Below are 11,958 nucleotides of genomic sequence, written 5' to 3'. Positions count from 1 at the left end.
GTATACAACTGAAAATCACAAAGGATGTATGTAAAAAAGAAAATGAAGGGGAATCCAAGCACATGTCCAAACAAAGACTCCAGAGAATAAACCTCAAAAATATCTACCACTGTCAATATCATTTCTTTCATTTGTATACAACATGCTTGTGTCCACGCCTGCCCCCCTCTTACCTTGCACAGGTGTGCATTGTGCTTGAACCTCTCCAGCCCGCTCTTGTGGTATTGCTGGGTCAGCTGGTGCTGGATATGTGAGTGACCGCTGGCATACAGAGTAAGGGGTGAGTGGCTGTAGGGCGGAGGCTCTGAGCGTGTTCGCTCCAGAGGTCTGTGGGAGTGCAAGGTAACCACGCCTTCCCTTCTGGTGGAGGACAGGTGAAGCTGCTGCTGCTGCAGAGGAATGGAGCTCAAACCATGAACTGCAGAGAGGGGGAGAGGGAGGAACAGGTTAAAATATGGCAAATAAAGATGGGGGCAGAAGGGTAAGGGTAAAAAACAAGCACAATGGAGATAAACCTGGCACAAATGAGCAGGAAAAAACAGATCCCAAAATGATTAGGAAGAAATTCAAATGGAAAAGAGAATGTTAGAATATAAGGGAAATAAAAGAGGGATAGGGAGAAGAAAAGCACAGACAGCTGGTATAATCGTGGAATTATGATACTCTAGATCAATTATTCATATCTGATGTGAGTGAAATACAACATAGCTGTATTTCATGCTCAAAATAATGATGCAAAAGAAAATACGCCTTCGTGATCATGTTGTTGGAATTTACAGCATATTTCTGTATTCTTTGTGAAATTGCATCCCCGTCAAGTGCTAAGTAGAGGGCGTCCTTGTGCTATTTATATTACAATATTCAGGGTATAAGAAATGTAGCACATAACAGAAGACATTAAGCTTTCTAAAGTCTATATAGAACTGAAGAAGGATGGCTGTAGATTGCCCAAACATAAAACATGTGCAACGGGGGAAAAAGTGAAAAACTTCCTGCATGAATTGCATAACTTCCTGATTATAGGCAACAAAACAAAGGCTTTTACACTTCACTATAGTCCCTTAATCTTTTATGTTAAGGTTCCACCACTGACCACTCCCCACCAGTTCCTGTGTACCTAAGACTACGTTTGACGTCAGGAAACAGGTCTGAGGTAAGTAGGGTTGGTGGGATGTCACCTGTCCTTACTAAACCATCCTAGCATATTTAAGTTCTGTCTGCTTTGAAGAGTACTCAAATGTTCTCTGTGCCACCATGGCCAGGATGTGTCTGTTTACACTTGTACTCTCTTCCAACAATAAGACCTTGCCATGCAGTTTCCGACATATCACACATCTATAGATAAGGCTGGCGATTGCTTTCTTTGCACCCTCTATTCATGAACCACTTGCAGAGATAGTCCCTACAGCAATGTGACAAAGATGCTAGTTCGGCTTTGCACAAGAGCAGAAATTGCCTGAATTGATCGGGAAAAGAAACACAGCTCAATGGTTGCTGCCTTTTAAATCTTGAAGTGTATCAGCGAGGAACATTTAGCCGATTTAACTAAATGCAGTGCATCCCTGTTTTCTTGAAGAACAAAGAAGCAATAAAACAGTTGCCAAATATCAGCAGTCACAGCGACAGGTTCCTCCCTAAACCAGATGAGGACACCCAGAAGACTGCTGCTGAGATTGGGTCATAGAAGCAGGACATCATTCGGTGACACAGCTTCAAACAGAGCAAACTCCGATCTTTCCAGATTTTTGTGAATGGCTTCCCATCCCTCTTCTAGTGGTGCCAGCTCCTCATAAGGGTTATGTAAGATGCCTTGATGGCCTCCAAAAAGGTCATCTTTCATGGTAGGTTTCCTTTTAAAATGACCCCAAAGGGACATAAATCGTTGGTATGCAGACTGTCAATTTGGTTGACGAAAAGGTAGGAGAACCATCCAGCTACCTGTGTCGAGTCTAACAAATCCCACTATCCAATGACTGCAGAGAGTTCAGATCGTCAAATGAAGGTGGCATGTAGACACACCGTATTGTATTGTGTTGTGCATGTCTTCTGTTTATATGCATGTTGAAGTATTTCCGTTTCTGCTGCACAACGCATTCACAGTCACCCAACTCACGAGAGACAAGCTGGGAATGCACCAGTCCGGTGTGTGGTTCCAGTATGAGCACAGGCTGCAGGCGCTGAGTCAGGGCTTGACTGCTTCCATCCAGAGGCAGGTAGACCTGATGCAGAGCAGATACTGCTAACGGCCTGGCTACTCGGAGGTCAGCCTGTGAAGAGAGGCGAGGAGAGGAGACACGATGGTAAGAAACTCCAGAAAGACCGCTAGGAATTATGGAAGCCCTCGTCATTGTTGCAGCCTAACGCAAATGAGCAAAATGGAGGGTTTGTGCATGTTCGCAATGATAGAAGCTCTATCTACAAACATGTTAACATTTTCATCAAGTGAGTAAACTACCACATGACTGATTCACAAGATATGAAGGCACCACAGAGATCAAAAGGGAAGTGAAAGCCTAAATACACCACATGTTTCTATAAGAGTTCAAGTGTGCTGGCACTATTCTAGACATTCAGTCTTAGATACACATAAATTCATAGACATACACAGATGTGTATCCGTGTGATCTGTAATCTTTTTTTCAAAGATAAAGGGAATCCCAGAAGGTATTGTTGCTCACCTGAGCAGGAAGTCCAGCAGTGATGTTGGGCATTGCAGTGCGGTTGGGAGGTGAGTTGAAATGAGCCAGCAACCTCTGTGCCTGAGTGAGACAGAAATAATGAGTATAGAGATTATCTGTACAGATCATTGCATGCAAATGATCACATCATCCAACACAAAAACATCAAAACTAATATTTGCAGGATAAAGTTAATTTGACTTATCTTCCTAGTGCCCTATATCAACATTCACTCATTATATTAAAACATTTATCATACAAGACTTGTGTGTTAAAAACCGGTGGACCCACTCTATCTCAATGTTTAATTGAATGAGGAGTAATCAAGCAACATGCATTTGTACAATGGGCCAACTGGCCTTCTCAAATCTCACTGTTTATGGCATTGGCCACCATTACTTTATTGCATTTAACACCTAATTAACATTCAACTGTTGGTGGTTGTCCTTTAAAGAGCAGATGTAAAATCATGTTTGTACCGCTAAAAAAAAAGAACGCAAAGGGTTTTTCAATGAAATATTTTATGAATGAATCCACAATGGGAAGACAAAATGAAGGTGCATGAAGGTTGAACACTTGTATTGAACAGGACACTGATCCCTAATCAATGTAAATATGAAAGAGGGGCTCACCTCATGTGCCACTGGGAGGTGCCCATTATCCGAATGGAGGCTGTCGTTGGGTGAGCTGCACCCTGATGCTGGGGTGCTGCTGCTGCTCGGGGAGGAGTCTGGGTGAAAGAATTGAAACACACACCCATCAGCTCATAAAGGCCAACACTATCAGAAAACATGTGTTCAAACAGCACCAAATGACGCACATGTCAAATAGGAAATTAATCACACTTGTGTGAGTACAGCATGTATTGAAATAACATGTAACAAAGTAACAGATACAAATATCAAAGCAGTGTTAACTTGAAATAGCTAAAAGAGCGATGGAAATAAAACAGAAGATGGTGAGAGTGTTTCAGCTCAATGTAGATACCCTGAGTTTCTGTCCTGTGCTTGACTGAGGGAGGGGCGCTGATCTTACGCTGCAGCGGGTTTGGCCTGGTACTGATGAGCTTCTTTAACTTCCACTTCAGAGTGGGCTCAGAGACTGCAGACACAAATACATACATGAAGAAGAACACACACACACACACACACATACGTATCCCAAAAGTCTCATAAAAAGGAAAGATATCTATGGCTTTCAAACTCTCACAACTTAATGATAAACTGACTGATGTCATACATCTTCTTCATCAGCAAGACTGTTCCCACCCAATAATGCAAATACTGTGAGGATGCACTCAATTTCCATACCAAGAGCAAATCCGCAACACAGCTGAACCAAGCAAATACCTCAACCCTGGTCAACAGCATAAAAAGTCTAATGTTTACATTGGTCAGGCTCCAAGGAGCCCAAACAAAACAATCAATCAGTGGCTGGCTCAGAGCAGATAAAAGGCAGCTTTGTGTTGTCGCCGTGCCAAAAGAAAAGTGTGTGTGTGTGTGTGCTGGCACCTAAGGGTTCTAGGGCAACGCAAATAAATAATGTTTGTGTACTTCCAGAGATGTACAGGCAGATGAAACCACGCCCACTCTCATTCACATGGTGAGCGAGACAGGCTCTAGACTCTCACGCGGTTCATTTTACAAATACCTTCTTTAAAGTTATGTAACTGAGTTGGTCTTTGTGTCTCACTGTTGTTTTTACGACCGCTCGGCCTCTCTCTGGCCCTCCAGGCCCTCTAGTCCAGGATATATAATGTAATGACAGTTTGCCGAGACACTGAAAGGTATTGCCATGAACGAAACATCCCAGCGAGCATCGCAGTCAAATCACTCTGAGTTTGAACTGAAATCACACGGGGCACACACCGCAACAGAACAGACCTGTAACGGAAAAACACCGGCGACCTTCACGGCTCTAACCTCAGGGTGGGAACTCTCATCACAGACACAAAAAAACAAAACAGAGTCATCTCACCTGTCCTGCGCAGAGCAAGGTCTTTGCGCTGGTCACACGCTGTAGGCTGAGACGTTGGGGACATGTCAGGAACCGGGAGCCTAGGTATCCAAAATAATACAGGATAGACTGCTTCACTCATGAATGGGTATAACGAGTTCTTTAAATATTCTTGTTTATTATTTATTATTCTTTTACTTTCATTAATGCCAGAAGAGAGGCTGGCCTTCTATTTTGAGACATCATCATTGATGTGCGTGTCCGTTTTATCTCGCTCACCTGTATCCTGGTGTGGGACTGCTGTGGTTGGGAGTGACCCTGTCATGGGCAGGCTGGCTCTTCATAATTATGTGTTCCCGAAGTTTCTGCCTTACCAGAGGACTGGCTACGGCACCTAGCAGTCAATAAAGTCACTTCATCAGGAAAAAGACAGCCATACAATAGGTAGACCTACAGCCAAACAGTGGGGCTGATAATATAAAATAAAGAAAAAGGAAGTCAGGAGACTTCTGAAGTAGAATCCAGGATATGTTTTACTTTCCTCTGACCTTTCTTTTTTTCCTCTGTACGGTAAAAACTAAAAACTAAAAACAGAAACTAAAGTGTTTCCTGAAACAAGTGCGTTTCTTTGCCTTTGGTTTGATATGAGTACAAATTTCCTTGGAATCTGAGAATACATCACAGCCCTGTAGGAAATCCCCTTCTTTTATTGAGCCATACAGTGTGCTATGACTCATGCGAAGAGCACTTCAACAGCCAAATTCAGAGAACCTAAGAGAGCACGTTGCAGTAGGGTGAAATACATCGTACGATACTCACTCTGCTCATTTTTACTCTTTCGTATGAGCTGATGTAGCTCTTCTCTTTTCTCCTGCTCCATCTCTCTTTGCCTTTGTTCAATGTTGTACTGAGGAGAAGAAAAAAAAATGAAGCCATATCAACACTGATCAGTCTAGTCTGCTTGGGCTGTGCACGTGAGATTTGCACAAAAAAGCGACAAATAGCTACTGACACATTTTCTCACAACTCCCCCTCAAAAAAAAAAAGTTTTGATATGACTGAATAATCCCTCTTTATGTTACACTAAAGCACTAGAAGTGCAGCACCAAGCAGCTGATGCTGAACAGCTTCGATCAGAATCTAATGCTGGGGGGGTTGCCTGTTTAAAGTAACTTGACCTGCTGCTTACTCACTTCTGCTGAGCGTTCATCAACCTGTGTAAAGACTAGTGGCGAAAGCAGCATGGCTTATTCTTGTTGTTGATGTGACAGGAGGTCCATCTGCCTTTCACTCTGCATCTCAACCGTTATCTAAATAAAATGCCGGTGCGGGGATGAATGTTGCCAGATGTCGCACGACTTGAGCAGGTCAAAATGTCACGAGCTTTATTAAGTCTCTGTTTATGTTTATGAACGCTGAGGATACAGAAATATTAAGGTGCTTACTTTGATTATTTAAATGATTATTTACACTGCTGCATGGTTTTGCTTGGTGCTGCTGATAGGTTTTCTTTGTCAACCCTTTCACCTATACTGGTTTAGTCCTTACCTGCAAGTGCTGCTGGGAAAACTGGGAGCAATGCTGAGAGGTCAGGGGTCCGAGGAAGAAGGGAGGGCGGGGGGCCAGCATGGCCGAATCTAGGCCTGGATGTAACAACCTCTGGGTCACACTTAGGTCCATGGGCTGCTCCCCATGTATGGCTAATGAAACCTGATTGCTGGTGATCACATCCACTACAGAAGAAGAGAGAGAGGGAGAAAATAACACGTTCATTTGTTGAAGAGCATCGCTGTCTATGCTTATGGGCGTCAACGTGGGGTGAGGATTATTTTGTCTCTCTGGAGTATATGTTAGTCTCTTTTTCTGTGACTGTTTCTCAGTGTCCATATGGTCAAACATGTATCATCATCATAGATTAAGAGAAAAGTAGTGCAAATATCGTAGATATGATAAAACAAAGGGAAGCATGTTTTTAATAGGTTTTCAAAGAAAAAGTCCAAGAACAATCTGAGGTGCCTTTTACTGTGTGTGCTTTACATAAACATGACCAGAGGGCACTCCGTTTATTTGGCATAAGTGTATGCCCAGATGTGTACTTTTACTTGAACTCTGCACATTCACCAGTCATATTTCATTTCATTCAAGTCTTCCTGCCACAAGTGAACTGGCCATTGTCCAACACTGCATTCAGGAAAGCAACAGAGAGGCGTGTTTCTGTGTGCTGGGGTTGGAGGGGCACAAAAGAAAGCGAGAACGAAGGAAACAGGGTGGGCGGTTGGATTTGAACATTGTGTGGTCAAGGCATTTGGGCCAGGTACATCAATCTGTCATCTCCCTTCCATGTTTTACTCAAATTAAAGAAATAAAAATCTAAGTTTAGCACGAGTGAGACAATTGAACCAGGCTTTGGTGTCCTAACGAGAGACAGATGTCTTTTTATAGGTGCAGGGGAGTGCAAAAAAAGGTTTTGATCCATTTATACAACCCAAAAGCCATTGTAAATATGTTCAACACCCTTACATTTCAACTCAAATGGTTTAACTGTAGCATGCATGGCACAAGACGGGCCTGATGGTGTGATCTATAGAACATAACAGGAACGTTAATGATAACTGGTAGTGAGGAAACATCCTCCTAAGTTTTTCTCAGGTTTTGTGATGCACCATAACAACAAGACAAAAACATACGCAAGCTCACAGATAACTTGATATTATTTTCACGTGTCGATGCGACTGAAACCTGAAACCGTTAAACATGGTGATGAATGTTTCGGTGCCTTAGACAGACACAGTATGGAAAGAGACACCTTTCCTCCCTCTGGGGTAGAGAGACAGTGGGAGGGAGGGAAGGACATGGAACTGTACTACAGAGAAAACATCATCAGAAATGTTCAGCAGCTGAAAAAGAGCTCAAAACAAAGCTCCATACAGGTGGCACACAAGTCCCACTGAACTTCCCTCCTGCAGGAGCCTCACAGTACGTTTTACAGGCAGCGTTATTAGAGAGAGGAATAATCATGTTCATGAAGGCGTTACGGGGTTGACAGAATTCCTCTTAAGAAGAAAACACTCCCACGCTCTTATTTCTTAGGTCAAGTGAGACTTGCACACAGTGGAACATGACAAAAAACATATGGGGAGTTAATACGACCAGAACTATTCATAGTACGAGATAATATCGTACAGTTTAAGCCAAGTAGTTTCAGTTCTGTTGTCCTGCTTGATAACAAAATACAGAATTCATAATAACAACACTATTTGTTTGTGAGGACAGCTATGTTTCCATGCATTCTAGTATGTGTGTGTACGTTATGTGCTACATTTTTTTTTTAAACAATTAAAAATTGTTAACCAATGCGACAGGAAATACCCGTTGTAGCAGAACAGTATGTATTACCAGAAGAATGTTTTCAAAGGAAATCAATCACTGGAGCAGCAGGTCTGTGGTGTTAGTGGTGGTGGGGACTCAAATGATATACACCCTCTCTCTCTCTCACACACACACACACACACACACACACGCACACACACACACACGCACACACACACACACACACACACACACACACACACACACGCACACACACACACACACACACACACACACACACACACACACACACAGACACACACACACACAATTACCAAACAAGTCAGCTCCCTCGACAGAAAGGAAATGATCAGGAAGTCAGTGTTACTTCGCAGCTAAACAAAAAAGAAGCACCTGTGGTATATCTTTACCTAATGAAGTAAAGACCTGGCTGCAGCAACCATACGTATCTAAATTCTATTGACTTTAAACACAAAGTGTCTTCCCTGAGACACATGTTCTACACTGACTTACTTGTATTTATAAAATGTTTGGTATATTTTGGGTAGTTTCAAATGAAAGGCCACTCTTCCACACAAATGTGTTTGGCTGTGTTATGTACCGATACTGAAGCTGTGACTTACATTGTGAAACATAACTTAAGACAAAAGCGGCTTCGTCACTGCATGATGCATTCAAAGAGCCAACTAGACAGTCAAGGTTTCCTCCACAATGCCCCTGAAGGGTTTAAAAAGTTGCTGATTGCTTCCTCTCGTCCTACCAGGACTGCACTTGAAGAGGACATTTACAGTTTGCAATTGTTTCAACATCACGTTATAAAGAAGTAGTGTAATAGTAGAGGTATTTTTAGCCAACATTGCTTTCCATGGTCTGCTATTCATCGATTGTGCTCATAAAAAGGCAAGATACATATTTTAAAACTGAAAAGAAATGCTATTTATAAGATAAAACCTTGAACGCTTTTAAAAATAAGGAGAACTGCATCGAGATAAGATCTGTGTGCGTGTGTACTTCTGTCTCTCGCATTTGAGCGTTGCAGTGCTAAAAATAAGCAGGAAAGAAACTTCTGGTTTCTGTAATAGCATATTTTCGTTTCACAACCATCATCCTCTTTCTGTGTGCCTTCTGCAGCAAAACACTGAATCACTGACACACACACACGCATGCACACACACCTGCGCACACACACACACACACACACACACACACACAGACACACTCACACAGAAACAGCGACTTCCTGTTTCTAAAGTTAGTCTGCACCATAACATCCTCTTGGTTCATTTACACGAGCAGAAGTTGCTATTTTAGTTGACTGGCTTCACTGGTTCACTTTTGCAGCTTGAGAGTTGCAGATGTCCTTTAGCAGTATTTATACACACACACACACACACACACTGTGGCCCTAAAATGTGCTTTGTTTATTGTTGGAGTGAACTCCACGGTGCTGTTGAATGGAGTTACGTATGGAAGTCACACATCAGCTTAAGTGCTACCTACTATTTGTATACATAAACACTGGAAGCAGGCTTGAGGTTTATGGCTGGTTAGATTTGCAGCAAAGCAGAAAGAGCACGAGTTCAGAGACAAAATGTCACGCGAACTACAAACAAATTAACTTCAAATGACTATTAATGCTGTTTCTAGTAACCATGCACACTGAGTGTAAATAAATGTATGTTCACCAGGCTGACACTGAGTTATGTATTACCAAACCCACTCACACGCACACACACACACACACACACACACACACACAATATTAATTTAATGACAGCTACTCCACCCAGCTGGCCACCTTCACCATCTCTCCGTCGTTGTCTCCGTTCCTCCCCCGTCCTTACATTTAGCGGAATCCACAGCTGTTAGGGACATTCTGTCCCTCTGCTTCCGAGCAGCTGGAGTATCAATCTCCGTATGTGTGCGCATCCATACGAGTGTGTCCTTGTGCGTGTCCGTCCTATACGCGCCGAGATATTAATAGCTTGCAGTTGTTTCTTTTGAGTGTACACAGCAGGTCTTTGTGTTTGCATAAGTAGGATCTGCTCGTGCGACAGTTGAGGGTGCATGTACACTTGTACCCGCGCTGGCGTGTGTTGGCACCGATGTATTATTAGCGCCCATTTGCTTCTTTTTGAAGGAGCACTGTGGCTCTTTGTGCAAGTTTCACTACATGTAACCATGACGGTTTATTTTTAGTGTCACCTGTCAGTAACCACTTGTGTTTTTGTCAGTAAGCATGCAAGTGCACATGTGCTTTGGGACACTGAGTTGAATTGCTGTTTCTCAATATATTATTAGCATCACACCACTTGTTTTTATGAGTGTGTGGCATGTGTGTGTGCGTGCTTTTAACGTGTATTAATAGCATTCCCAATTGCCCACACATGCTTCTGTATGTGTGTGGTGTGTGTGCTAGTGGCTGTCAATAAGCATCATATTTATCAGCTGTACTGCAAATGAGAGTGGGTGAGTTTACTCCAGCGTGAGTGTGAGCTGATGATAGTGGCCTATCCAGGTTTTGGCAAATATATTGTTGGCAGATATGTGAACAGAAATTGAAGTACATCAATGTTCAAGTATGTTTGACTCACTTGTCGTATCTTTCACTTTTTTATGGCAGCAACTAAAGGTTTTTAAAAAGGTTTATTTTGTTATAAAGTATTTCATAAACTGACTGATAAATTGTTTGGTAATAGTTTTGCTAGAACATGTCATTGTCAACCACAATTTTCCCAGAGCCCAAGGTGAGGACTTAAAATTGCTTGCTTGTCCAACAGCCCAAAAACACAAAGGTACACTATGACACAATCCTGACAAGCAGAAAATCCTGACATTTAAGAAACTGGAACCATTCAATGTCCGTGATTTTGAAATCCCTGAAACAATTATTCAACTATCAAAATAGTCCCAGATTAATTATCTGTCAATCAACTGATCAATTAATCAACTAATCTTACGACATATTTTACAAACAAAATGTGAGGAATCTTAGTTATGCCAAAAAATGTGTAAGCTAGCCTATATGTCATTATGACAAGCATAACGCACTTCTAATTCCCTTTTTCCCCCCAAGGCTTATGAAGTTACAACGTATTGTGCCATGACATGAGCCATCCATTCCCACACTTGACTGTCAACAGGATAACTGCACAAGCAAATATACGATTCCTTCATCGTGTAGCCTTTTCTTTCTTTCTCTCAGAGTCATCAGTGCGTTTTTGTAATGTACCAGTCACTCTCTTCCACCAAAGGATCAGAGGTCAGACAGTTATAAGACTTCTCTTGATGTTGTGTCCCCCGGAGGAGCACGGGAAAAAAGACGAGGGGTCGCCAGCTCACTGTACAGTTGTGTGTATATGAGAGTGTCGTAAGCTAGCATGCTCTTTAGTGTGATTCTCCAGCTCGATTTCTCAAAGCCAAAACAGACTGACAATTGTTGAAATTGTTTCATTTTTTTCTCTCCCCGTGGGTTCCAAAGGGTCATCTTTTTCGGAGGGGGAAAACACTGCTAAATTTGGCCCAGTGAGCCGTCATAAGGTTGGCATGAGACTGAAACTCTGTCTTGGCCGAGAACACACACAATATGTGTTGCTGCTAAAAGAATTGGCGCTGATACTTTCATGACCCGCTCGTCAGTCATGAGAGAGTGGGGACACAGTACGTTAGTGCCGATACACACCCTCATTCAGACATCCAGATAGACCACACACAAATTATCACCATAACATTGCCCTTGATTATGCAAATGAGGACGCGAGCCCACATTTGACCTGACGGGAACACCATCCGACTTCTTTTATGTACTTCAAAAGCAACAGTGACTGATTCAGGTCAGTGGTCTGTACACCGCCTCCACCTAAATACATCCACACCCTGCTCTATGATCGTGAGTGCACACTCCCATGATACACAGGCAGAGGGATGGTCCTGTTGCTGTGTTTTTGAGGAGCAGCTTGTATCAGTAGTCAGCTGAGTTGATCTTAAATCAGGA

General features: G+C 42.5%; 1 protein-coding gene across 5 annotated transcripts in view; it reads right to left on the bottom strand.

Moving 5' to 3' along the window:
- LOC142954688 (histone deacetylase 7-like) overlaps positions 1-11,958 on the bottom strand; it is a 41,358-nt gene that overhangs the window by 17,361 nt on the left and 12,039 nt on the right. For 3 of the 5 annotated variants that reach the window (XM_076095866.1, XM_076095869.1, XM_076095864.1), the window contains exons 1-10: positions 9,809-9,908; positions 6,183-6,367; positions 5,454-5,541; positions 4,914-5,028; positions 4,656-4,735; positions 3,666-3,779; positions 3,311-3,408; positions 2,679-2,759; positions 2,114-2,267; positions 174-418 (exon numbers count right to left, since the gene is read on the bottom strand). In XM_076095866.1, coding sequence (XP_075951981.1) covers positions 174-418; positions 2,114-2,267; positions 2,679-2,759; positions 3,311-3,408; positions 3,666-3,779; positions 4,656-4,735; positions 4,914-5,028; positions 5,454-5,541; positions 6,183-6,367; positions 9,809-9,893 — 1,245 coding nt within the window. In that variant the 5' untranslated portion in view covers positions 9,894-9,908. Of the gene's footprint in view, positions 1-173; positions 419-2,113; positions 2,268-2,678; positions 2,760-3,310; positions 3,409-3,665; positions 3,780-4,655; positions 4,736-4,913; positions 5,029-5,453; positions 5,542-6,182; positions 6,368-9,808; positions 9,909-11,958 lie in introns of those variants that run through there. The other 2 variants (XM_076095868.1, XM_076095867.1) reach the window with 1 other exon arrangement.

Source organism: Anarhichas minor, unplaced genomic scaffold (genome assembly GCF_050575085.1).
Source record: "Anarhichas minor isolate MPS153535 unplaced genomic scaffold, ASM5057508v1 ptg000021l, whole genome shotgun sequence".
NCBI classification, from domain to species: Eukaryota; Metazoa; Chordata; class Actinopteri; order Perciformes; family Anarhichadidae; genus Anarhichas; species Anarhichas minor.
This window is presented reverse-complemented; position numbering and strand designations above follow the sequence as displayed.